We start from the raw sequence: 26,381 nt of genomic DNA on the forward strand, positions 1-26,381 counted from the left end.
CAAAGGCAAACAAGTGTATGAGTGCAGTAATTGATACTTGCATCAATATTAGTGGGAGGGCATTGTCTGGGATGGCTTGGGTTTCTGCGCTAATGGTTGTATTGTCATTACTCTAAGCGGTGGGTTTGATAAAGGCCATTTATATTCAGGCTATTTGTAAAGATGGAAAATGTTGTGATGCGCATTTATTGGGTTGGAGCCAGCGCAGGACACACCGAGAATAATTGTCGCCGGGCTGGGTCTAGAGCACCGGCAGTCTAAACGGGTCTTTATCGGGCTCGGTTGCTGAGCCCTGGCACTGGTGCCCTGTCTTCCAGACTGTAGGGACAGCAGGCACGGCAATGTACGTTTTAAAATGACATAAGCCAAATACAGATATATGATACAACACCAAGTAGACATCATACCTAAAGGTTTTCAACGGGTGCTAGTGGTATATGATAAATAACCAGCAACCACGACGATTTCAAAAGAGAAGGGTCAGGTGTTTATTTTCTTTCTTCACTTAATTGATGGGAGGGACCCTGAGCTCAGGATGGCTCTTGTTTAGATATTGGAATGATTGCGTACCCCTATGTTGGGTGCGTCACATGGTTATATCATAAACATCCAACTGTCTCTTCCCTTCTGAACTTTATGCATTGCGGAATGCAACGAATTTTAGGTGGCAAGAATTTCCAGCCCTCGGCCGTTTTGACCAAGAGAGTCAATCCTCCAGTGGTCTAATTATTAAGATGATTTGATAATCCGAGGTGCTACCCCTGAGCGGGGAGCCCTCTTTTGTCGGCATTGCTTACATTAGGTGTGTAGTGGTACTCCTTTTCATCGTGATGCTATGTAGACGGTGCAGGATGCCTTAAACATTGATCATCTAGCCAGATGATGCAGCCTTGAAGGACTTAGGGAAAGGATGTCATATCTGGGGGGGGAATTATGTGAGCATAGAGTGAGAAAGTGGCCTAGCATATGCTGCCCATTATCAACAGCAGCAAGTCCCTGGTTTTGTTTTTCTTGCTCCGTCTACTAGATGGGACGGGCCCAGAGTTCAGGATGGCTCTTGTATTGATAGTCGAATGTTGCTCATTCCTAGGGGGGGTGCGCCATGTGGTTATCTCATGAACATCCGACTCTTCCCTTCTGAACTTTATGCATTACTGAATGCAACGAATCTTAGGTGAATATGACTTCCAGGGCTTGGCCACTGGGACCTAAAAGGGAGTCCTCAAGTGGATTTTCTTATTGAAACCTGAGTGAGAATCTGAGGTGTTGCCACTCTTGTTGTCTGCATTGCTGAGGGAAAGCAGCTTGTTTTACCAGTCAAAATCTCACGAGTGAGGAAATGAAAGTTGGACCACACCAGGTGGATATAAATATAGGTATTTATCCTAAATACATCCCTCTGGTCCCTTTAGGAGGCTATGAGGCAAAGAATTACAGTCAGTAAATTTATTTAACACGCAGTAACTTAGCACAGTATACGTTGTGCCCTAGGGGGCGTACCGAACCTTATACCAAGAAAGTGGTATACGGACCACGGCAGGCATGCTGAGGAGGCTTGCATCCTTTAGAACGGTGGGGCCCGACATGAAGCACTCAAGGTAGTGACACATGGGGACCCACGCGAAGGAAAAGCCTTTTATCTCACAGGTCATCTCATGTGAGTACGAAGATCAATGACATCAACCGATCTGATAGTTTCAGCAAGCGTGGAACTTCCCCACGCTAACGACCGATTGCTTGGGGTCCTGATAATCCTACACACCCTGGCCCCGGATGTCACACCTTAAAAGGTGTCCAAGAGCCTAGTTGCGGCATCACATAGTTCTGGGGACGCTTGTGAGTATGTCCGGTTGGCTGGGTTGGTATTTACCAGAAGCCAAAGTGGCGAGCTAAAAAGGATCTTGTGCCATGTTACAGCCTGGCATAGTTAGGGCTGTGCTAATCCTTTTGGGTAAAGACTTTGATGCTGCACTGTCAAACAGACTGTCCCTTCCAGATCTAGATTCTAGATCCTATGGCCTAAAGACGTGGGTAGAAAACCAGGAATAGGAGGTGATGTCCTGGTCTGCAGCAGAATGTTAGTAGCCATGAATGTGCCGTGGCACCGCACTTCACACACTGTGTATCATCCTTAAGGAGTCATGAGTGCGCTATTGTATCACGATGGACCCAATGCACGGGGTCACTGTACTGCACACTGGATATTATTCTCTATTGAAGGTCATTCTACAGGGCACTCTCCGTAACACTAATCCAATCACACTACATGGGACACAAACTGAGGCTATGCTTAACACTTGCAGCGGAAGTGTTAATGAGTATGCATATGGCGCTAATCTTAGCTAAAACTTAGCAAGTGATGGCAATGTAAGACTAGCACGTGTACAGCAGTTATCGCCAGAAACACTAATGGTTTGTGTTTATCTTTTTCATTTATGTATGGCCGGGTCCATGGTGGATATCTAGAGTGCTCCACATCACAACAGCTGCATCAGGTGGACAGCCCAAGGGATGCTTACATCAGGTAGAGGATGGCAAGCAACAACGCAAGTGTGATGGGCGAGCGAACAAAGACGCAGGAGGTGCCAGCACAGGGTTGATTGTTTTTTGGTGTGTAAACCCTAGATTGGGCTGGCCGCATAAAATGGCAGTATTTTCCTTAAACAGGAAATTGTATTTCTACAGTAACGGCGCCTGTGCTCGCAGGGCCACCAGTGTCAGCATGGTATATTTCTAGGTTACCAATTGGTAGGGCCAACAATAGGGATGGGGCAGTGCACAAGGGTGTGCATTGCTAGCCTTGGCACCCCCAGGAATAAATAGGCCTATGCAACGCCTCATCACCCCTGGTCGGGAAGTGGGGACTTCCATAGTAAGGTAGTAGACATACACTCAACATTTCCCAGAGCGTAGCGGCCAGGTGTGGGGTGGTTAGCAGACTTCGCGATACGCCTGTGGGAGGTGTACGCTGCTAGTACCAGGATACCCCCGGTCACAGCCACAAGAGGGACACCAAAGATGGGGTCTGTCCGTCCAGAGCGGGGAAGGAGAGGTATCCGATAGGCACGCCCCCACCCTCAGTCATTATCTGACAAGCCGGTAACAACGATGGGAGTTTTTAATTGGGCAAAGGGGGTTCTGGTGGATGGAATAATCGCACTAGCAAGCTAGTTAGCAAAATATAAAACACAGACTGCACCATAGGGGGGCTCAGTCGTTTCCCAGGCTGCAGGAAAAGGGGGGGCGGTCTTGGTGAGTGCGCAGAGTCACTCGGTGAAGAATCACTCGGTAAAGAGGATGAACACTTGGATTGAGAAATTATTTCAGACACCCCAATTGCAATATATCCCACAGGGGTGCATCTGAGAGGGTCAATGTAGACTAGCAGTCGGCTGATAAAGGAGAGTTGGCAATTGTTGAGGGGGTGGTCTCTACGCACAGGGTAGGGGTCCATTTGACAGAGTCAGGGAATGCCCTATGGATAGGGAACAAACTAGCAGGGGTAGAGGGTTTTTTGATTAGGAAGGTATGACCTTTCAGTGTAGGCGGTTGGGGGGGGCCAGATAGTCGGTCAACTATGCTGGCCTGTGGCGGTAAGGTCATAATCGGTGAGCAGCATTTAAGGTCCTTAGGGGGGGGGCGGGCCCATTCACGAAAGGGGCCGCCCGTCGGGAGGGGCCATTGGTCTCTCCCAGAACTTCAGGGGCAGGATATGATATCCATTACTTAGAAGGATGCGGGGGAGGGAGTCTACGCTCTCCTCAGGCTGGTAGCCACCCCTCACAGACACTATGACGTCATCAAGGTGCGCGAGTGTACGGGCCCTCCTGTCATGGTTAAATGGAGTTCAGGGAACGCACGTGGGTGAAACGTGCCCTGGGTTGCGCATGCGCATCTCGAACGTGAGAGCGTAGCTGTAAAAGGATCTGACACCGGTTAGCGACCTTGCCGTGCGACTTAATTATTAGAATGCATTTTAATTTTCAGGATGTTAGATTCGGTTAGGAAACACGCTGTACTAGATATTTGTTAAGGTTAGCCCATCATACCATGTCAAAATGGATGTTAATCTAATGTTCTGAAATGTGCATTTAATAATTGTCTAAATGTTTATTTTTTTTTTTATTTTTTATTTTTTTTTCATATTTTAATAAATACGGCCAGGGGGGGCCCTGACCCCCTGACTTCCAAAGACCCCTGTGTTGAATGGTTGAATTAAGTAATACCGTCAGTGTGTTAAGGAGGGGGGTGGCCGGTAGTCCCAGACCATGAGCTGTTGAGTAGGTTTACAGACGATTAATCTAAGTGGACCTTGTTCACATACTGTGGCCTGAAGCACTATGCATGCACAAGCCTTCATGAAGCGCTTGCTTTAGAGACACGACAGAATGATGCCCAGCTCAGCTCCACTTTGAGGTCTGACACCTACGAATAGTCACAGAAATGTGACGTTAGCCTTTTAAGCCTCACCTTGCCTCGTCTTCTTTTTCAGAGAAGCACAAACAAACATGCCCAACTCGGGTACAAATTAAACGGACTGTCTCTTGAAATGAACCTTTACATCTGGCTACCATCCTTGGAAACAGATTAACAGTTCCTGCTTAGAAGCCACACACCTGGAAACTCAACTTTTTCCAGAGCTAGAGACGCTCACATGGACCACAAATCCTTCCTAAAGCTGCTATCCACCTACTTAGCATTTATCCACCAAAGCTATGATGCTATCAAAGGAAAGGTTTCAATCAAGAAGTGAGGGACAAGCAAAGGCAGACAGAACAACAAGTAAGACAGAAAAGGCAGAACACTCCTGAAGAGCAAAATATAATGAAGATGGTGGAAAAATAAGTCTTCAATGTCGCTTCTGCAATATTTTGGACTAAGCAAGATTACATTTTAACAGAATTTATAATTGCGGCAACATACAAAAAGAGGTATTGAAAGTATTTCAGGACACGAAAGGGAGAGGTTTAAAAAAATGTTAAGTACTTACTAGTCACCATTTTTTTTATTATTAGTTGAATATAAAAGTATACCCATAAGGCTTTACAGTTTTAGATCCAAGTTATTTCCATTGTACAATCCTTTCGACTCCTAAACAAGATAATGAGTAAGTACGGAAGTTGTGTTAACTAATGACGGCATGATGGTAATAAGCGTGATTTTCGTTTACATTATCTTGAGAAATAGCTTGGGTAACAAAATTAAAATAGAAGAAGAAAAGGAGATGAAATTATGGGATGGTACAAGAAAGCGGACCAGGGGATACAAAGAGTAAATAGATATAGTGAGTTGAGAAAAATCAAGGTCTGTTTCACCTATAATAAAATATATTTAATTAAAAAAAAAAAAGGTGGCGGGGCTGTCTAAATGAGGAAGGACAATAAATATCTATAGATAACACAATACTGCCATCTACCGGCAGAAACAAAAAAAGCATCGCATGAAGACGATTTAATTCGTCGCATGTAATTGTAGAAATATGATGAAAATAGAAAATAGGGGCGCAATTAGTTACCTTGCAATTAAGTAGTTAATGGACCCAGAATAAAAACTTAACTCTTGTGCTACGGTAATGGTGCTCACGACTAACTCGCACAGAAATTGTGAGTGGATTGCATCAAAGTCTTCATGATTAGAGAGGTGGATAACGAGACTCCTTGGAAGGACACATTTTGTTGGTTGGCAGACATGACTTCGAGTTCATACTATGCCTCTAACGTGGCACTGGCTGGATTTCTCATTTCATACACAAGTATATTAACCTTCAATATGAGAAAGGCGCAGACATACCATTGGAAATGTGGGAAAGTCATGTTTTTCAAACATTTTGCCAACCATACAAAAACCTGGGTTTCAGCAGATCAATGAGGGACACTGGGCGCTGGGGGACACCCTGGTGAATTTACAGAGGCCCTGCCCGTGAACTCTGACCCCGGAAGCAGACCCTCTCCCCAGGTACTTCAAGGAAAGGTGCAGGTGAGCTGGCCACTGGCCAGGGAATAGAACACGAGACTTTACTAGGCCCTACCTGAAGTGTTATGGAGATGTTCTATGTTCACATTCCTAATGCTAATGCTTCACATATTAACACCACAGTACTCGCTTGTTCTTGTTTTGCTTCGGGTCAACATACAAAAAAACTTCCAAGTATCTCATTGCGGTATTTCTTGGGTTTTCTGGTTCTTAACTGGGGAGTCCCAGGGATACAAATAACCCTTTAAGGGTTCCTGGCAGGTCTGAAGTCCTCTCACTACAGAGCCAGCCCCCGTGGCTTAGCCAGGGAGACCGGCCTGCTTCCCCAGCCCTCCCGGCTCACAGGATCCACATATGGGGACAAGCGCCTACTCTAACCATAGAAGAGGAGTTAGCCTGGAATGCCATCATTTCGTTATTTCAAGTTAAGCAGGCACCCTGAGCAACCAGAATGCAAGCATACAGACTGGAACCCATACTGCATAATATTATACATTACTGACAGGGCTTTAAGTGGGCCGGGTCTCAAGGGGTCTGAGCACCGGCAGTTTTTTTCAGGGGTCCTCGAAACGGGTCTCTATCGGGCTCGGTTTTGTGCCCTAGCACAGGTGGCCCGTTTTTTCCCCCGGACTCTAGTGACATACATGTGTGCGTGGTGAGCGTTGTAGAGGAAGGAAATTCTTTAAACAGAGTCACTTTCTCTCTGGATTTCCCTTCTCTTTTTAAAACTCAGGAGCAGCAATATTGTCGTGGTGTCACCAGGGCTTTAAGTTGAAGTTTTTTCTATATTATATAAAAGCCACATAGTTGCTGCTTATTTTTCTTGTGCAACTAGCAACCATTGACAAAGCCAATAGTGGTGAATTGTAGGTATGATGTGACTTGTATCATATATCTAGGCGCAATGACAGGAAAAGCAAAATACAAGTCGGGCAGCACACTGTGCTAAACACAGATTTTTAGCTCACATGTTTGTAAGCCACATCCTCAATTACATTGACCACGCCCCTTTGAGGGCCCCCCCAGTTTTTTCATCCCACTTAAAGCCCTGATCACTGACAACCTATCTAACACGTTCAAGCTTCAACAAGGCACAAGACAAGGTTGCCCCCTCTCCTCTTCCTTCTAACTCTGGAAGTCCTAATACAAATCAGAGAGGACTCCTCCATTCCAGTCATCCCCATCAAGGCAAGGACACAGAAAGTGGCAGCTAATGCGGACGACATTCTCCTATTTACCTCCCAAGTGGAGATTGTTTTACTCAACATCATATCCACTATAGACTACTTTACCCAAACCTCAGGCTACTGTCTCAATAAAGAAAAAACAGAGGTGCTACCTCTTAATATTCACTGCAACAGCAGCATTATAAAATACCTTGGCCTTAAATGGGCCCCTGACAAAATAAAATACCTAGGTCTATGGTTCACCCAAAACCTAAAGGAATTCACAGCCTAGAACGAGAAAATGACCCTACCCAAAATCATTGGTCCTCTAGGTACATTACCCAGTGGGGACTAATTGATTTGGACAAAATGATCATCACTTCGCTCACTAACTTTCCAAGTAGCATGTCACAGCTCCGCCTCTCAGGCTTTCTTCTTTTCCAAAATTGACGAAAAGGTCTCCGAATTCTTATGGCAATCTAAAAAACCCAGAACTGCCTTATAGAAGTTAAGATTGCCTAAAACACTATAACCTAGGCTCCCAGAGGCACACTTGAGGAGCAACCGAGGCACAGCCGAATACAGTCCGGCTCAACTGAGAACCGCAGACACCTGCAGGCAATTGTAAGTTGACCATCCCCAAGGACCATAACCAGTGAACAGGGCGCCATGAGATCAGGCAGAGTGCGGAAGGCTCCATTAAAACCAAGATCACAGACCAAAGCAACAAAACGGAAGAATGACAGCAACATCCTGACAACCATAAACCAAAGCGTGAAAAACTTGACGAGATACAGGAAAAGCCATTGACCAGCATGCTTTAAAATCCCCACAACACAGTCCCTCAATGCTACAACAAACTATGATTTTGTCAGCCAGGAAAACAGCGCCTTGAGACCCTCACAGGTATGTAGCGCGATTAAAAAATGACTGATTGAGTAACTTTTCCCTAGCTGTAACAACTGAAACAGCGAACATGAGGCGAGGGCCAGAAGATCAGGACTTAACTAGACTGGAAGGGTCCCCATCAGGGAGGAACCCCTGTACCTTCCAGCCTAAAATATATACAAACATTTTCTTTTTTTGAAGGACACCTCCACTGCAATTTTCTCCAAAAGTGGCTCAATAGAAGGACTGCAATCCTCTCTCTTGCCTTTAGAACTAGGCCACACCAATCAAATCTCGCAAACTATAAAGACCTCACAAACAGTTGCATCAGTTCATTCTAACGATTGCCCCCCGGAAAAAAACAATAGCAGCACTAAAGCAGAGAAGCTGCTCCTTCAGCAAAACTGCGAACTGGTACAAACAGCGGAAAAAATAATTGTAACATGTCTTGATGAGAAACATGATAATATACAAGAGGACCACCAAGACCATCAACTCACTTATCAGAAGGGCAGCAGCATCGTCCAAAAGGCTAACTTAGCAAACATTACTCCAGATCCACAAGAGGCCCACTAAGATCAACAGTTTGCTCACCGAAAAGACAACATCATCGCCCAAAAGAAAAATTCTCAAATCCCTTCTCCAACTCATCAAAATACTTCCCCGGATAGTTTATGCATTGAACACAGCGTTCAGAAATTTCCTCTGACCTTATATGCGTCTGCGGAAGGACGTGAGGGTCTATTACAGACAACTAATTTAACGCCCTGTAAGCAAGAGGAGGAAATGCTTAGACCAAACCCCAAGCATCATCAAGCCACCCCTCAATTACCGGTGACTATTCCTAGTACAGATGTCCAGCGTAGCCTACAACAAGCACAATCAAATCCAGAGCTCGCATTAAAGCACCAATATAGCCAACCATCCAAAGCAGCTCAGCCGGAAGAACAGAAAATAAAAGAACATAAAACAAATGAACTTGTATCATCATCATTAAAGAATTCTTTCCTTCATTTTTTATCAACCACCGATCCAGGATTAACAACATCTCCTGTGATCCTTTCGGCACCGGACGCACTCTTTGAAAAATTCACACCACAGCACAGTCAGCCGCTTATTTATGGGGATTTATCCAACAGTAATGGTGATATGACCTTTTTAGCCTCCCAAGATTGGGAGGAATTAGTCGCCTCTTACAACCAAAATCTCAAACCTTCAAAAACCACTCCCTTGGAAAGAAGCATCCCAAATAAAAATGTAATCTGGAAATCATTACAAAGTACAATGCAATATTCAACGGCGGCTTTACAATATCAGTCACACAAAATGGATCTCCAGCTGACAGTCCTCCAAACTTTAGCGGTCTTTACCTCGGGGATAGACAGGAAATTAGCCGACCTGAATGGTTTAATAAAGAGAGGGCAGGAAGCAACCTACAATGTACAGCAATCGCAACTAGAATGTGTCTGTGCCCCAATAGTGGACAAGCTACAAACTCTTCCGGAAATATTAGGCGACCTACTGTCTGTCTGGAAACCAACTGTTACTAAGCAGAAAACTGTAGGCAACGACAACTCCATAGAGGAGAAAACTATATTGGCCACATCCCTCATTAAGACGTCCCCATCAAACAGTGCACCACCAACAGAAGGGGGTGGATGCTGGCAGAACAGCAAGCCAGACTCCTTGGAAGAAGTCGCTTCTCCAGTAAAAACTGGGCGCAAGCAAAAAAGGAAAGGAAGAAAGAGAACACATCTCCAGTTCCTACATTCAGTCGTCCCTATTACACCAGACCAAACAACCAAGGGAACACCAAATCCTCCAGCACCAACTCCTCCAGCATCAGCTCCGGCAGAAGCAAGGAAAGAGGCCCAGCAAAGGGGCCCAAGACCCACAGCCAGTGTCACTAATAGCAGGCTAGGCAATCAAGAACTGACCAGGAGATTGCTTGATTGTAACCTCATACTAACCCCCTCTACCAATGAAAGTAACTCTGTAAAAAATAGTCTTATCAAAGAACCACTTAATACACCTTTAAAAAGCAAGACCCTAACCGAGGGGACAAGTCACAAGGCGGAATCAGGGTTTAAGCCTACAAGAGAATTACATAGTCTTAAGCTTATCGTCGAGCCAAGCCCTTGAGCAAGCACCAACTAAGCAAGAAACAACTCGAGTTTAATCTGTTCAACTAGTACCCGCTCATAATAATACTAGCTGGGAAACAAAAAAACGGCCAACGACTCTCCATTAGGCCCCTCTACCGGTGCAGTTATCAGCAATATAGGCACCTACACCCCAAATCAGGGATGTTCTGCAAGCATAGTAACTAATTGTGATAAAACATCTCCTCACAACCCGATACTGCCAAAAGTGGTAGAGTTTGATACTATTATACTACTTCCTCAATATGAATCGAGAGGCCGAATGGACATACTAAATCGACAAAATGTGCTACGGCTATTACACTCTATCCCAAATTTAACTGATATCACATCGTCTGACTTGTCAATTGAATTCTTGTGAAACAATAATAGCCAAAACCCAGAAGCTACCAGAACTAGATGTATACATTCTGAGGTTGCAGGCAGAATCTTACAGGAATGTGACCGCCTTCAAAATTGGGGGATAATCATGAAACCAGTCCCAAAACCATTATATCCAACTCCTTTCCTAAACAACGATATAAAAAGCACAAGTTCGACGACGCGCTCAGTCTTGAAAGGAGCAAGGAGCAGAACTCCAGGCACAAACATTGAGGCAAATTTATCAATTGCTGTATTACCAACTGAGACCCAACGCACACGAACACAATCCCCAGCAAACAACAATTGGTCGGGTATACATCGTGTAATTACATCAGTAAGCACTAATTGACAAGAGTTGGCTGTGAAACAACTACCCGAAACTGAGCAAGACGGTCTCAAAATATGTGTCGAGAATATTAATGGCTTAGCTTCAAAAACAAGCGACCAAGAATTTCTAAACTACCTGAAATCCTTTGATATAATCCTGCTCCAGGAGACTTGGGAAGACCAGTCCTTTGAACTGCAGGGTTACATCTCTCTTCCATTTCTGGCAACATACGGATCTGTTTTTGGCTGCCGCTCGGGTGGCTTATTGCTCTTAACCTCTATAACAGAAGTAGGTAAGACTGATCTAATGAACATTCAATTATCATCTCCAGGTTGCATTCAGGCAATAAAAGTAACGCTTAAAAATAACAAGAACCCACTGGAAGTAATAATAATAATAGACATCTATGTACATCCAAAACAAAAGCTAAAAGCAGCAAAGGAGTTGTCAATGGAAATAACAAGACTGATGGAAGAGAAAGCAACAGATTATAGTATCCTTGCTGGAGACTTCAACATGCATCTCTTAGGAAACACTCAAGACGACGACCAAATTCAGGATCTATCTGATCTGATGCATGGGGAATTTCGACGCAAGCCCAATTCACAGCCACCAAGCCAGTTCGAAGTGCGAGATATCTGCTTCACGAGCTGGAGCACTTGAATATGAGAGCTGTAAATGGCCGCTTTAAGAACGACAATCCACCAGCTGCCACGTATCATTCAGCCACAGCATCGTCCTATTTGGACTATACCTTCACAACTCTGACACTATTTAACTACATGTAAACTTTTGAGATTGGCAATAACGATCTTAGCGACCACATGCCACATGAATTAAGTCTTAAAGCAAGCTCAAGTCAGACATTGCTTGTCAGCAAAACAATTGTGCAAAATGAAACCAGCAATCTTAAAAGAATAAGGTGTAATTCCTCGAATTTAGAGGAAATAACAAATATTGCCAAAGATTTGTACAAACAAGGGGGAGAACTGCCTGCTCAGCCTTTGGAACATGGGAAAACTTTGTCAAGTCACTTGGAGAAACATTTTTAAACAGGCAAGGTTTGAAACGGGGGAATGCTTCACATATTTCTAGTAAAATGGCAAAAAGTGCAGTATGTACAAAACTGAAGCAACTTATAAATTGCACACTAAGACAGCTCTGCAAATTTCCAAACAATTCGAGACTACAAAGCTCCTTCCGTGAAGGTAAGAAGTCATTAAACAAGAGGAGATGGGCAATCAAAAGAACAATATAACATGGGCGAAACTTCTCCATGACGCAAAACAGAAAAACAGCGCCAAATTCTGGCAATCAGTGAATAGATTACAGAGGCCTAATCATCCTGGAATCGACTAACGTTTGGAATGAATATCTATTTAATCACTTCAATGACCAGATTAAACAATTAGATAATACTCTCACTCACCAGGGTAACGTTAGCATAATCAGTCCAAAAAAAGAAGCAACTACTCTACATTGTCCCAGCACAGAGAACATTAGGTGTTTTTGGCCGATGCAGTGGGAGAAAGATTTATCAAACCAAAATAGCTCACCTATTCTAGCAGAAGAGCATAACAACCCTGCAGCTCTAGCCATAAAGAAGCAAATAGCTAAAGGCAGACGGGCTGGAGCTCCCGGCCCCAATGGCATTCCACCAATGCTGTTCAAGCAGGATCCTGAGTTCTGGAGCAACGCACTGGTACCAGTTTTCAGACATGCTTTAACCACATCCTCGCGGCACATTTTCCCTTCCTGCGCTGGGATTTTCAAAAACCCATTATTCATGACGAGCTGGGCTCGTCATGAGCGTGCGAGGAGGCTACCTCATGACGAGCCCAGCTCGTCATGAGCGTCGAAGGGGTTAAGAACTCCTATACTTCCAGAATCATGGAGAGGCTCAATTATCAGCCCTATATATAAACAAGGTGAGAGATCTATTCCAAACAACTACCGGCTGATAGCCCTTATAGGCACCAGGGCTAAATATTACGCAGGGATCATCTTGGAAGAAATATCCAACTGGGCCTTATAGAACGAAATTATCCCCACAACACAAACAGGATTCCGCCAAGGAAAGACAACTAACATCATGGCCTTGACCATGCTAATGGACCCTGCAAAAGAGGGCAAGCACCCACTGTATCTCTGCTTCATTGATTACACAGCAGCGTTCGATCACGTTGACCGCACTAAGCTCTGGCACAAGTTGGCCAGCTGGGGGATACCAACTTTTCTTTTAGACCAACTTAGGCACTTATACGCCAACACGTCAGAATAAAACTAGGAGGCGGGATGCACATTTCTAGCATAATGACCGCAACTAAGGGTCTATAACAAGGGTGCGTCCTAGCCCCACTGCTGTTTAACCTCTTTCTAGCAGACTTACCGGGTGAATTGGACAGTTGCTCATCTCATGCCCCAAAGTTAGGAGGCATGACACGGACAAATTTGTTATACGCTGACGATCTAGTCCTGATCAGTCGGACCCCAATTGGTCTTCAACATCTCCTGGACGTAACTAGCAACTTTTCTCAACGGAACGCCTTAAAAATAAATCTTACTAAACCCAAAACTATGACAGTAAACTACCATAGGAAGACAAGTCCAAGCTGGTATCTTGACGGGAAACGCCTACACCAAGTAACAAGCTATAAGTAATTGGGGATACTCTTAGATCAAAACAACTCCTTCAAGCAGCAACGGGAATCCTTGCGAAGGAAGGGTGCTATGACCTATCTGGCACTTAAACCCTTGAAAAAGATGCTATCGGACCGGTCATTAGAACCTTTCTTAAAAAGTCCTGCAAGCCAAATTGAAGCCCACGATCACCTACGGTAGCGAGCCAATGAGAGGAAGAGAAGCTGCAACTTTAAACAGCTTAATACCAACCTCTTACAGAGCAATGTTTCAGCTCCCTAAATACATTTCCCCAGACCAAATACGGCTGGAATTCGGGCTACAAAATCAAGCGACAGAGAGAATGGAAGCCTATGCAAAATGCTGGCATAAAATCAGAGCTGTGGAAAAGGGTTCCCTAAACAACCACCTTTGGGTAGAACTAACACGCACAGGGAAATCACCAGCTAACAAATACCTCTTGGATTCCATCCAAGCGCTGGGTCTAACAGACCTTTGGAATATCTCAACGGCTCATTGTGTGTTAAAAAAACTAGTCACAAAGTCAACAAGCCTTAAATCTACTGTAGAGGACAAGGAGCACTGTCAAAACGAGCTCATGGCTGGGTTGTGCTCAATAATTACGAAGCTGGTAAACCTCAACCCTACCTAAATGCAGGAATAAAGATAACCACTAAAGAAAAAAAATGTGAAGCTTCGCCTGGGAGTTGGTTCAATTAATCCAAGTTTACCCCCTTGGGAAAGTAGAGGAGGAGATCAGCTATGTGTTCATGGAGTCGAGAACCTCATTCACATCATTTGTATCTGCGACAAATTAAAAGATAGAAGGAAAACTTTATTAAAGCCATTCTTCAACCAGCATGGCATCAGGTCCTGCAGGGAGGCAGTAATCCTGTGCTTCAATTCAACCTTAACACAGCTGAATTGGCGCCTTACAAAATTCTTTGATCTCACTGAACAAAGACTGAAAAACATATCTTAACTGGCCTCGTCCTAGTCCTACATGATGGTCCTCGGGACTAATCTAGTCCGCCGAGGAAAGCGAACCGTAATAACTTAAGCATAGCATTAGGACCAGCAGTCACACCTTGAAGCTGTTTTTGTTGCCTCGAATAACCAGAGTGGTAAGGGAACTCCATGGAGAAAGACATTAACATACTGCATAAAAACTCTCGACAACGGAATCTGAGGGCAAATTGCTCAATAATATAACCTTTATGAGACAGACTTTTATCCTGACTAGAACATTAATTACATTTTGTATAGATTAATGTAAGATACAGCGTGGATCATTTTAAAGCTGGTTAATTTTTATTGTAACAGTGAATTATTTTTAAAACTGGTCAAATGTTTACAATAGTGGATATTGATTTTAAAGATTATTTAATGTATGCAACGGTTTTAATTAATCATGTATAATAAAAATTACTTACAAGTGGCCTAATCTTCCCAGACTACAGGATATACCAACATGCATTTCTAGCTAATCAGGGCAGTCTCAAGTATAGCCTTCAAAGAACTGCCCCGCTGCTTGAAATAGAGAAGGTGCTAGCAGATCCCTCGGCACTCATCTCCCTCATCACGTCTTAGAAAATAAGAGCGGAACGCACTAGGGATATACTCGCATGCACATCACGAGCCCTCTGTAAAATTGGCAAACTTCCAAATAAAATGCAATACTCCACTCTGTCCTCGCTATGGCACAATGAGCGCCTCAAAATAAATGGAAGACTATTCTGTGAAAACTAGGTGCGTATGGGCATACTATACATAGGTGACCTAGACGAACCTTACCGCCAACAAAATCACACCGGCTCTAGCTCAAAGCAGATATTGGAGGATCCGTATGACTCACTGGCTCCGGCTAAACTATTTAGACTAGACCTCTGGGATAGGGACACATGCTGGAGCTACAAGAAGGGACAAGGTGACCTTGCACACATGCTTCTAGATTGCAAATACTCTAAATAAATTCTGGGTTGAAACAAGCAAAACCATATCTCAATTTCTAAATCTAACCTGGCCACCAACTTCAGCCTCTTTCTCCCCAAGTATCCTTTCCTCTGATATGCAATACGAGCTAAAAAGGGAAAACCGACTTCTTTGGGAAATCCTCGTATGAAATACTCACTCACAATGGAAGGACCTCTCCAAACTAAGCCCTCATACTAGGTGCAATTCACAAGAGGAGCGGACAGCTGTTTGAACGCGTTCCTTAAAACTAATTCAAAGAAAAAATCTGGTCCAAGCTAGACTCCTATATCCACGATATACGCCCCTAGATCATGCCATCCTCACCCCCAAATATATTCCCTAACATCCCTCCCTACTCCTCTCACTCCTTTTCTTCCCCTCGTCTGGCCTATCCTCTATCTATCCTTCCACCTTTCTTTTCCTTCTCTTTTTACTAACATAATCCATACAATTAACAGGGGTAACTTCCTTCGTGTAGCCACCTCCCGGTCAGCCTCTTGGATTACTCCAGATGCATTGCTTCAAAATACCACACTCATATTCTTACTGAATACAAATCTACACATCATGCACATCTCTAGCTGCTTCTTCACACCACATACTATAGTATCAACCTAATTCCACATTTGTTGCCCCCACGAGAGCTCACTTATTCTTTACTGTATTTGTACTATTTCCATGTAAAACCTCAATAAAATGTATCCTGAAATAAAATAAAAAAATTCATAAACATTATAATGACGCACCTTTCTTGCAGAGTCCTGATTGGCATCAACCAATTCCTTCACACAACACTGCTTCACACTACCGCACTTCTTTACCAAACATTTTGCAAAGTTTACTTTTTTACAGAATTGCAGTTGGAGGGCGAGGCTGGCGAAGCACCCTTGCAGATTGTTTCTGCTGCCGGAGGCAGAATGTTGGGGTAGCTTTTTGAGGAGTAGACTTCCTAGATGCTAATCCTTGCTATGGTGCAGTATGAAGCCTGAATTCTCATGTGGCTCTGTTCTCCTCTGCACAGAAACATTCAGACCTGCACCTACCTGGGCCAGTGGCGACTCCTCGTTATAGCGGAGGAGCATTGCCACTCCACCCCCATCAGCCTCAAAACTTGTAAAATAAAACGATAATAAAACAGGCCTATTATTGTTTTATTTTTCAGGTTTTAAGAGGTGGCGAGTCTTGGGGGTAGGGCTATCGCGGGGCAATGCAGTCACGAAAAGGAGTGGTGCCCATGTTGGTATGGCAATTCAGAAAAGGGGGTGGTGATGAACAGAGTGTCTGAATTAAGCAGACCACTCTTACCCAGTCCAAAGATCAGGGCTTGATCCATCACCGTTATTTATCTCACTGCCCCATCCCAGCTCAGAACCTGGCTATATGCAAATTAGTCTGTCCCTGGCCCAGTGCATCATGGGAACAGGGCAGACCAAACTACCAAGCCAATTCTTCACCAGAAAGGAGACAAGCTACCGGGGACCGGTTTCTGGCATTTCAGCCTCTTCGGCCCAGCTTGCTTGAATCCTGATGGAGCAGTGAGAAAGGGACTCATGTCTGAGTATACCCTGCCACACCTATAGTGGCCAAAAACGATTCAGAAAAGGGGGTGGTGATGAACAGAGTGTCTGAATTAAGCAGACCACTCTTACCCAGTCCAAAGATCAGGGCTTGATCCATCACCGTTATTTATCTCACTGCCCCATCCCAGCTCAGAACCTGGCTATATGCAAATTAGTCTGTCCCTGGCCCAGTGCATCATGGGAACAGGGCAGACCAAACTACCAAGCCAATTCTTCACCAGAAAGGAGACAAGCTACCGGGGACCGGTTTCTGGCATTTCAGCCTCTTCGGCCCGGCTTGCTTGAATCCTGATGGAGCAGTGAGAAAGGGACTCATGTCTGAGTATACCCTGCCACACCTATAGTGGCCAAAAACGATTCAGAAAAGGGGGTGGTGATGAACAGAGTGTCTGAATTAAGCAGACCACTCTTACCCAGTCCAAAGATCAGGGCTTGATCCATCACCGTTATTTATCTCACTGCCCCATCCCAGCTCAGAACCTGGCTATATGCAAATTAGTCTGTCCCTGGCCCAGTGCATCATGGGAACAGGGCAGACCAAACTACCAAGCCAATTCTTCACCAGAAAGGAGACAAGCTACCGGGGACCGGTTTCTGGCATTTCAGCCTCTTCGGCCCGGCTTGCTTGAATCCTGATGGAGCAGTGAGAAAGGGACTCATGTCTGAGTATACCCTGCCACACCTATAGTGGCCAAAAACGATTCAGAAAAGGGGGTGGTGATGAACAGAGTGTCTGAATTAAGCAGACCACTCTTACCCAGTCCAAAGATCAGGGCTTGATCCATCACCGTTATTTATCTCACTGCCCCATCCCAGCTCAGAACCTGGCTATATGCAAATTAGTCTGTCCCTGGCCCAGTGCATCATGGGAACAGGGCAGACCAAACTACCAAGCCAATTCTTCACCAGAAAGGAGACAAGCTACCGGGGACCGGTTTCTGGCATTTCAGCCTCTTCGGCCCGGCTTGCTTGAATCCTGATGGAGCAGTGAGAAAGGGACTCATGTCTGAGTATACCCTGCCACACCTATAGTGGCCAAAAACGATTCAGAAAAGGGGGTGATGATGAACAGAGTGTCTGAATTAAGCAGACCACTCTTACCCAGTCCAAAGATCAGGGCTTGATCCATCACCGTTATTTAGCTCACTGCCCCAACCCAGCTCAGAACCTGGCTATATGCAAATTAGTCTGTCCCTGGCCCAGTGCATCATGGGAACAGGGCAGACCAAACTACCAAGCCAATTCTTCACCAGAAAGGAGACAAGCTACCGGGGATTTTTGAATCGTTTTGGCCACCACAAGTGTGGAAGGGTATGCTCAGATGTGAGTCCCTTGCTCACTGCACCATCAGGATTCAAGCAAGCCGGGCCGAAGACGGCTGTAATGCCAGAAACCGGTCCCCGGAAGCTTGTTTCCTTTCCAGTAAAGAATTGGCTTGGTAGTTTGGTCTGCCCTGTTCCCATGATGCACTGGGCCAGGGACAGACTAATTTGCATGTAGCCAGGTTCTGAACTGGGATGGTGCAGTGAGCTAAAAAACGGTGATGGATCAAGCCCTGATCTTTTGACTGGGTAGGAGTGTTCTGCTTAATTCAGATACTCTGTCCATCACCACCCCCCTTTTTGAATCGTTTTGGCCACCACAAGTGTGGAAGGGTATGCTCAGATGTGAGTCCCTTGCTCACTGCACCATCAGGATTCAAGCAAGCCGGGCCGAAGACGGCTGTAATGCCAGAAACCGGTCCCCGGAAGCTTGTTTCCTTTCCAGTAAAGAATTGGCTTGGTAGTTTGGTCTGCCCTGTTCCCATGATGCACTGGGCCAGGGACAGACTAATTTGCATGTAGCCAGGTTCTGAACTGGGATGGTGCAGTGAGCTAAAAAACGGTGATGGATCAAGCCCTGATCTTTTGACTGGGTAGGAGTGTTCTGCTTAATTCAGATACTCTGTCCATCACCACCCCCCTTTTTGAATCGTTTTGGCCACCACAAGTGTGGAAGGGTATGCTCAGATGTGAGTCCCTTGCTCACTGCACCATCAGGATTCAAGCAAGCCGGGCCGAAGACGGCTGTAATGCCAGAAACCGGTCCCCGGAAGCTTGTTTCCTTTCCAGTAAAGAATTGGCTTGGTAGTTTGGTCTGCCCTGTTCCCATGATGCACTGGGCCAGGGACAGACTAATTTGCATGTAGCCAGGTTCTGAACTGGGATGGTGCAGTGAGCTAAAAAACGGTGATGGATCAAGCCCTGATCTTTTGACTGGGTAGGAGTGTTCTGCTTAATTCAGATACTCTGTCCATCACCACCCCCCTTTTTGAATCGTTTTGGCCACCACAAGTGTGGAAGGGTATGCTCAGATGTGAGTCCCTTGCTCACTGCACCATCAGGATTCAAGCAAGCCGGGCCGAAGACGGCTGTAATGCCAGAAACCGGTCCCCGGAAGCTTGTTTCCTTTCCAGTAAAGAATTGGCTTGGTAGTTTGGTCTGCCCTGTTCCCATGATGCACTGGGCCAGGGACAGACTAATTTGCATGTAGCCAGGTTCTGAACTGGGATGGTGCAGTGAGCTAAAAAACGGTGATGGATCAAGCCCTGATCTTTTGACTGGGTAGGAGTGTTCTGCTTAATTCAGATACTCTGTCCATCACCACCCCCCTTTTTGAATCGTTTTGGCCACCACAAGTGTGGAAGGGTATGCTCAGATGTGAGTCCCTTGCTCACTGCACCATCAGGATTCAAGCAAGCCGGGCCGAAGACGGCTGTAATGCCAGAAACCGGTCCCCGGAAGCTTGTTTCCTTTCCAGTAAAGAATTGGCTTGGTAGTTTGGTCTGCCCTGTTCCCATGATGCACTGGGCCAGGGACAGACTAATTTGCATGTAGCCAGGTTCTGAACTGGGATGGTGCAGTGAGCTAAAAAACGGTGATGGATCAAGCCCTGATCTTTTGACTGGGTAGGAGTGTTCTGCTTAATTCAGATACTCTGTCCATCACCACCCCCCTTTTTGAATCATGTTGGTATGGCAGGCCGTACCAGGATGGCCAAACTAACATGCGCACTGAGTTATCTCCAATCCAGCTGGGTTCAAGACAGCAAGCACAGGCTCTCAGTCTCTCTCGGGGTGCAAATTCGCAGAGTCAATCCAGCGTTGCCTTCAAGCATGAGAGGAGCAGCAGGATTGGCTGCAGGGAACACTGGGAGCCTGTGCGCTGCAGCGAGGAAACAGACGGAGCAGGCGGGAGTCAGCGGCAGGGACGTTTTATCCCCTCTATTTTTAATTTATTTTTTTATTTGTTGTCATTCCGCCCACACCCACCTCCCTGTCGTTAAACCCCAACCCCGTTGTCACTTTACCCACAGACAAGCTGCTACTGACCTGGGCCCCGGCTGCCACCTGCCCCACCAGGTACTCCACAATGACATCTGTCAGCAGCTTCAACAGCCGGTGGCTGGCCTCTGGGTACTGGTAAAGCCAGCGCTTGGCTTTGGACATGGTGTTTGAACCACCACCTTCAATCATGTATGTCATCAGGGTCCACTGTGGGGAAAGAGAAGAGCATTAGAACATACAACAGGCAGATTTCATTACAAGACGGAAGGCTCACATTATGCTTTCTTTGCTGTGCTTTATAAAACTTAACAAATCAAGGCTTTCATTCACAAAAGTTAGGAAAATCTACATCACAACTCAACCCCCTTGGAAAACTCTCCCTAATAAAAAATGTGCCTGTGAGTATAAAAGGCGCACACGCAGAGCCTAATTTAGAGGTTTGGATTAAACATTAGTATTAAAAAAAATGTGGGGAGAAACATTTTATTTCGTTATTATGGCCACGTTGCACAGTGGCACCAAGTAACCGCCTTCAGTAATGTAAATATGCTTTAGCTGGATCTATACACCATCATCATCAGAGATGCCGACTTGGAACTGGGGAACCAGGTTCGAGTCTCGGCGTCGGCTCATCATAGGATTCTGGCCAATTTACTGAGGGGTAGATGTAAAACGTTTTTAGCTGTTCCAAACAGAAAATCTGGCCGTTTACGAACGCTACAAAGGGTTGCAGGATGTACAAACCCTATCATGCAAGTTGGTAACCTATTACAGATTGGCAAAATTGGGTTTGCGAGTCCATATTAGGAAGGGGCGTGCCAAGGGCGTCCCTCCTAACAGCGAGTGGCAGTGGGGTTTTCAATTGTTTTGCGACTGCAATTGCGGGAAGAAGTCCCCCCTTTGTGTTTGGGAGCAAAAATATTTTTCAAGAGCAGGCAGTGGTCCCACAAAAAATCCTTTACTTTTTTCATTTAAACGTATCCCGCTCTCTTTTAAGGAAAAGGGGCTGCTTTTGGGGAAAAATAAATAAACCTTTGCTTAATTTAAAAACCAACACAGACATGGCGGTCTGCTGTCCCAAGTCTTCCACCATCCCTGTGATTGTAGCCCATTCACAATGTGTCGCAAATTGTGACCTGCCTCATGAATATTGAGGAGGCAGCTCATTTGCGATCCCAATAGGAATTGTTAAATCTGTCTGAGACACATTAGTACATTCCATTTTGCAAGTCACAAATTGCTAGTGGCGAAGTAATCACAATTTATGACCCGCAAATCAGAATGGTGTTATATCTGGCTAGTAACCTCTCCGCGCCTACAAAAAATGAATGCGTCCTTGTGTAATGTAACTGATGCTAATGTAAAGCGCTCAAATACCTTCAGGTCGAATTCGCGCTACATAAAGTTGCCAAAAAATGGCAGTTTGCATGAGCTTGAGGAGTGGTCCCTTGGGGTGGCACAATTCATGCTACAGCCCTTAGGAACCCTTACTAGTAAGGGTGGGAGTAGTTGGTGGAGAAGCACTACACGGAATTCTGCAGACTAGATAAAAAAACTCAGTGAAATGTGCTCCACAACTCACCACAGTTAATAAAACAGAAACCTCAGATACCCTTGGTAAAACGGCAAATAACTATTGTTACGTGCTAAAATGCATATAATCATCTCACGAAAATGAAAATATAGCAAGCAGTGAGAGAGGTGAAGATTCTGATGTCCTCATTACACTAGGGAGAGAACCAAGCAGATGCCTTGAACACAAAGAGCCGATCATGCTGAACGATTGGTGGTGGTTCCTTCCTCCTAGGCCCACCGCAAGCACAGTTATGGGCAAAAAAATACAATCCCAACCAAAGGCCCTGCAAAGCATTATGGGACAATATTATAGGGTGCAGTGAATATTATAGGATATTATAGTATCCAATATCAAAACATTCCTCAAGGGGCAGGCTCTCGGGCGCAGCTGAGAGCGAATACTTTAATATTCACTAAACTCTAGAATCTCGCCCCATAATGCTTTTCTGGGCCTTTGGTTTGCATTGTATTTTTGTCCATAACTTTGCTTGGGGTGGTCCTAGGAAGATGGGACTACCACCAAACCGTTCAGCATAATGTGCTCTTTGTGTTCAAGGCATCTGCTTGCCCTCACCCTAGGTAAGGGGTGACGCCAAAATCATCACGCCTCTCATTGCCTGATCTTTTTCAAAGTTCACTTTTGTGAATTGGTTATATGCTTTTTTAAGCACGTAAAAGGTAAAGTTGATTTACCAAAGGGTAGTGGGTACAGTACGTAACTCAATTGTGTAGCGGAGTGGTAATTCTTGCATGAATTCTGTGTTTTCAATGAAATGCGTAGTTACCCCCTCGCCTCTATAATTTCCCACCGGGCGGAGGTAGCCAATTGGAATCTCTCTTGTTGGATAAACCGGCTGCTACAAAAGAAATTGCTGTATGGTATAATTTAATCTTGGAAGAGATTGATGGGGAATTTATTCTCCCCGAACAACTTTGGGGTTCTAGGTTGCCAAGCCTGAATGTGAATGACCTTTGGATGAAATCTTGCACGGTTTTGTGGGACCTAGTTAAACCAGCGTGGCTTCGTAGAAACCACTTATTTCCTCTACATAGGGCATACTACTCTCCACAGAGGCTGTCTAAGTTTTTCCCAGGTGGCCCGGTGGCTTGCGCTCGCTGCGGGGTTAATATCAGCCTCCGACGCGCACATGTTTTTTGAATGTCCCCACTTTCATCATTCTGGGACGCTATAAGCAAGAAACTCACAACTTCTCTGGGCTTTTCAGTGGTTATCGATGTTCGCCTGGTTATCTTTGGTATCTTGGATCAGAATCGGAGCCCAGCTAACAACCTCCTGTTCTATTGCATGCTGGTGGCACGCAGAGAAATCTGTAAGCGATGGAAAGAAGCCGCCCCTCCAACTCTCCATGACTGGAGTCTATCAATTTCTCAAATATCGAAATTAGACCTATCCAGGGCTGGGAAATCAGATAAGAGAGCTTTTTGGCGTTTGTTTGATTGGTCTAATTAGCTGCTTGTTTTTTTTTTTTGCCCCCCCCCCCCCCCCCCCCCCCCCAAGTCCGATGATTACCTAGCCATGGTATAATCTCCTAGCTAGTCCACATAAGTATCTATAAGATACGACAGTGGTTTAAGCATTGGTGTCACTGGCTCATGGTAAACTAGCCGTTAACCCGACAACAAGGCATTGGGCTTGGCATGGTATAGGCTGTAGCTGTTGGGTTGGCTCCTCCTGATCCTGTTGCAACCCATGCCAGTGTATGACTGAGGCAGCACGCCGGTTTCATGCGGTATTACTGTAAGTCCTTGCTCCCTTGTTCCAACAGTTCGGCTGCATGCAACCATGGTAGAGATGAGGACAAAAAAAAAAAAAAAAAAAGCGTAGTTACCAAATCTCTGTAACTTCCGCTAGCGGAGTTCATTGCCCAGGTTTACTTATTAGTTCCAATATCGTAGATACCAATAGTACCACTAACAAGTGGAAGAGGTGTGGCGCAGTGGTCAGTGTGCCTGACTCCAGACCACAGGGTTCGCGGTTCGATCACCGACACCAGGTCAGCCCAGCACCATGTGACTCTGGGCAATAGCTCGCTTAATCTTCCCGACGGTCCCCAGTGCCAGGAAACCACTTTACAAATTCAAGGTTATTATTTACTAGCAGCCCGTCCCGACGTTGTACGGGTATGAATTGCTGCCGGCCAGTAGTATATTGTTTTGTAGGATTTCGTTTTGATAGCATTTCTTATCTGTGACAGGCCTGTGAAACGCTCCGATTCACAGTGCACTGCTGATGCACTTAAGAGTGCGCGTTCAATAGTGTGTGAACTCGAGTTACCCTACTTTATTTTTCCTTGAAATATTATATAGCGCAAACTCGACAACATGGCATGAGCACAATTTACATTACAGAAGAACACATTCATTTGTGGTAGGCACGAGGAGACAAAGCGATTTGCCTGGATTCACAGGATGTTGAGCTGATGCCGAGATTCGAACATAGCTCCCCAGCTCTAAAGTTCGCAATTCTAGAACTTGTGGCGGGAGGTGTGCCTAAAAGTGTATGTCGGTGCTGGCCATTAATGAGAGAGACCTGTGCATTTTTCAAATCGGTGGTGAAAAAATATGAGTATGTTGCTGGAGATGTGGGCTGCCGTGCCACCAATGTACTTACCGGGGGAGCATAAACACCCATTATTCGGCAACTTTCTTTCCGCATACCATCACTCCGCATACTTTCATTACTAAAGTACCATGACTCCGAATGCCATTATAACGCATGGCATTACATTTTATATGCTTTTACCACGCATACATTTACAACGAAATTCGTTGTAAATGCATGAATAGTAAAAGCATTTTTTTTTTTAATGTTTGGATAAGGTAAGTATGGGTATAGGTGTATTTGTTTTGAGGTACTAAGGTATATGTGTTGGGGTGTTTGGGTATTTTAAGGGTTCAGATATAGTTTTGGTTATGGGGTACAGGGGTAGTTTTAGGGTTTAGGGATAGGTATGGGTTTTGGGGTACAGGGGTATTTTTAGGGTTCAGGGCTAGGTTTGGGTTTTGGGGTGTAGGGGTATTTTTAGGGTTCATGGGGTAGGTTTGGGTTTTGGGATACTTTAAGGGTTCAGGGCTAGGTTTGGGTTTTTGCGGTACAGGGGTATTTTTAGGGTTCAGGGCTAGGTTTGGGTTTTGGGGTACAGGGGTATTTTAGGGTTCAGGGGTAGGTTTTGGGGTACAGGGTTATTTTTATGGTTATGGGGTAGGTTTGGGTTTTGAGGTACAGGGGTATTTAGAGGGTTCAGGGCTAGGTTTGGGTTTTGGGGTACAGGGGTATTTTTAGGGTGTATGGATAGGTTTGGGTTTTGGGGTACAGGGTATATTTATAGGGTTAAGATGGGTTAGTGTTTAAGGGTGTTGGGGTATTTTAAGGAGTAAGGGTGGGTTATGAGTATGGGGTGCAGGGGTATTTAAAGGGAGCAGGGTGGACACCCAGAGCTGGAATGTACAGAACCTGGGAAGAAAAAACAATGAAATATTTGGCACAACGCTTGCTTTTTTTTCCCGTAATCCCGCGCCCCGCACACGCCCAGGCCCCCAGCACACGAAATGAGACAGAATGCAGAACAATGTCATACATTCACCCTTCTGGGCCTAAATCCGTCGTTTTTTTGCACTCCACACCACCCCAGTTCAGCCTTGACCCTGTGCCTCATGGGAACAGTCCAGCCCGAACTGCCAAGCCATGTCTTTCCTGGACCGAAATCAACCATTCTAGGACCAGTTTCTGGCTATCAGCCGTCTTCAGCCAGGATAGCTTGACTTCAGTGGTGTGGAGATCATGGGACTCACGTCTGAGCATACCCATCCCACTTGGGGTGACAAATGCAAAAACAACAGTTGATGGACAGAATGCAGAACAATGTCACCCCAGTACAGAGATCTGGGCCTAAATCCATCGTTTTTTTTGCACTACACACCACCCCAGTTCAGACATGGCCATATGCAAATCAGCCTTGACCCTGTGCATCATGGGAACAGTCCAGCCCGAAGGGCGGAACGTACCACATGCCCCCAGCGTTTGTCACGCCCCCCAGCACACGCCCACAGCACAATGCAGACACGCCCACAAGTAACTACTTTGCTGGCACGGTTCTTTTACCTTTTAAATGTATATGTGGGCGTCTGCGTAGCCTATGTCCTTCTGCTGCAACTGCCCTTTCCAACGCTGTATTGGGTGTTGTGATTGGTGCTGTGGTTCCTGAGATTACCCGCCTCAAAGGTTTGGGCTCTCTCTTTATTATATTAGTATGGATTATTCATAAAGCCTAAAGTAGTGCCAATTGTGTTACAATGGTACAGTTTAGGAAAAGACCTCTGGTACTGGGGACCTGGTTAGCAGGAACCCAGTACACTTCCAGTCAAAGTTGCATCAGGTTCCAGGCA

General features: G+C 45.3%; 1 protein-coding gene across 2 annotated transcripts in view; it reads right to left on the reverse strand.

The window, feature by feature from the left end:
* UROD (uroporphyrinogen decarboxylase) overlaps positions 1 to 26,381 on the reverse strand; it is a 183,810-nt gene that overhangs the window by 85,331 nt on the left and 72,098 nt on the right. For both annotated transcript variants that reach the window (XM_078671761.1, XM_078671760.1), the window contains exon 6: positions 20,445 to 20,606. In XM_078671761.1, coding sequence (XP_078527887.1) covers positions 20,445 to 20,606 — 162 coding nt within the window. The remainder of the gene's footprint in view (positions 1 to 20,444; positions 20,607 to 26,381) is intronic.

The sequence above is a fragment of the Lissotriton helveticus genome, chromosome 1_2, assembly GCF_964261635.1.
Source record: "Lissotriton helveticus chromosome 1_2, aLisHel1.1, whole genome shotgun sequence".
Taxonomy (NCBI): Eukaryota; Metazoa; Chordata; class Amphibia; order Caudata; family Salamandridae; genus Lissotriton; species Lissotriton helveticus.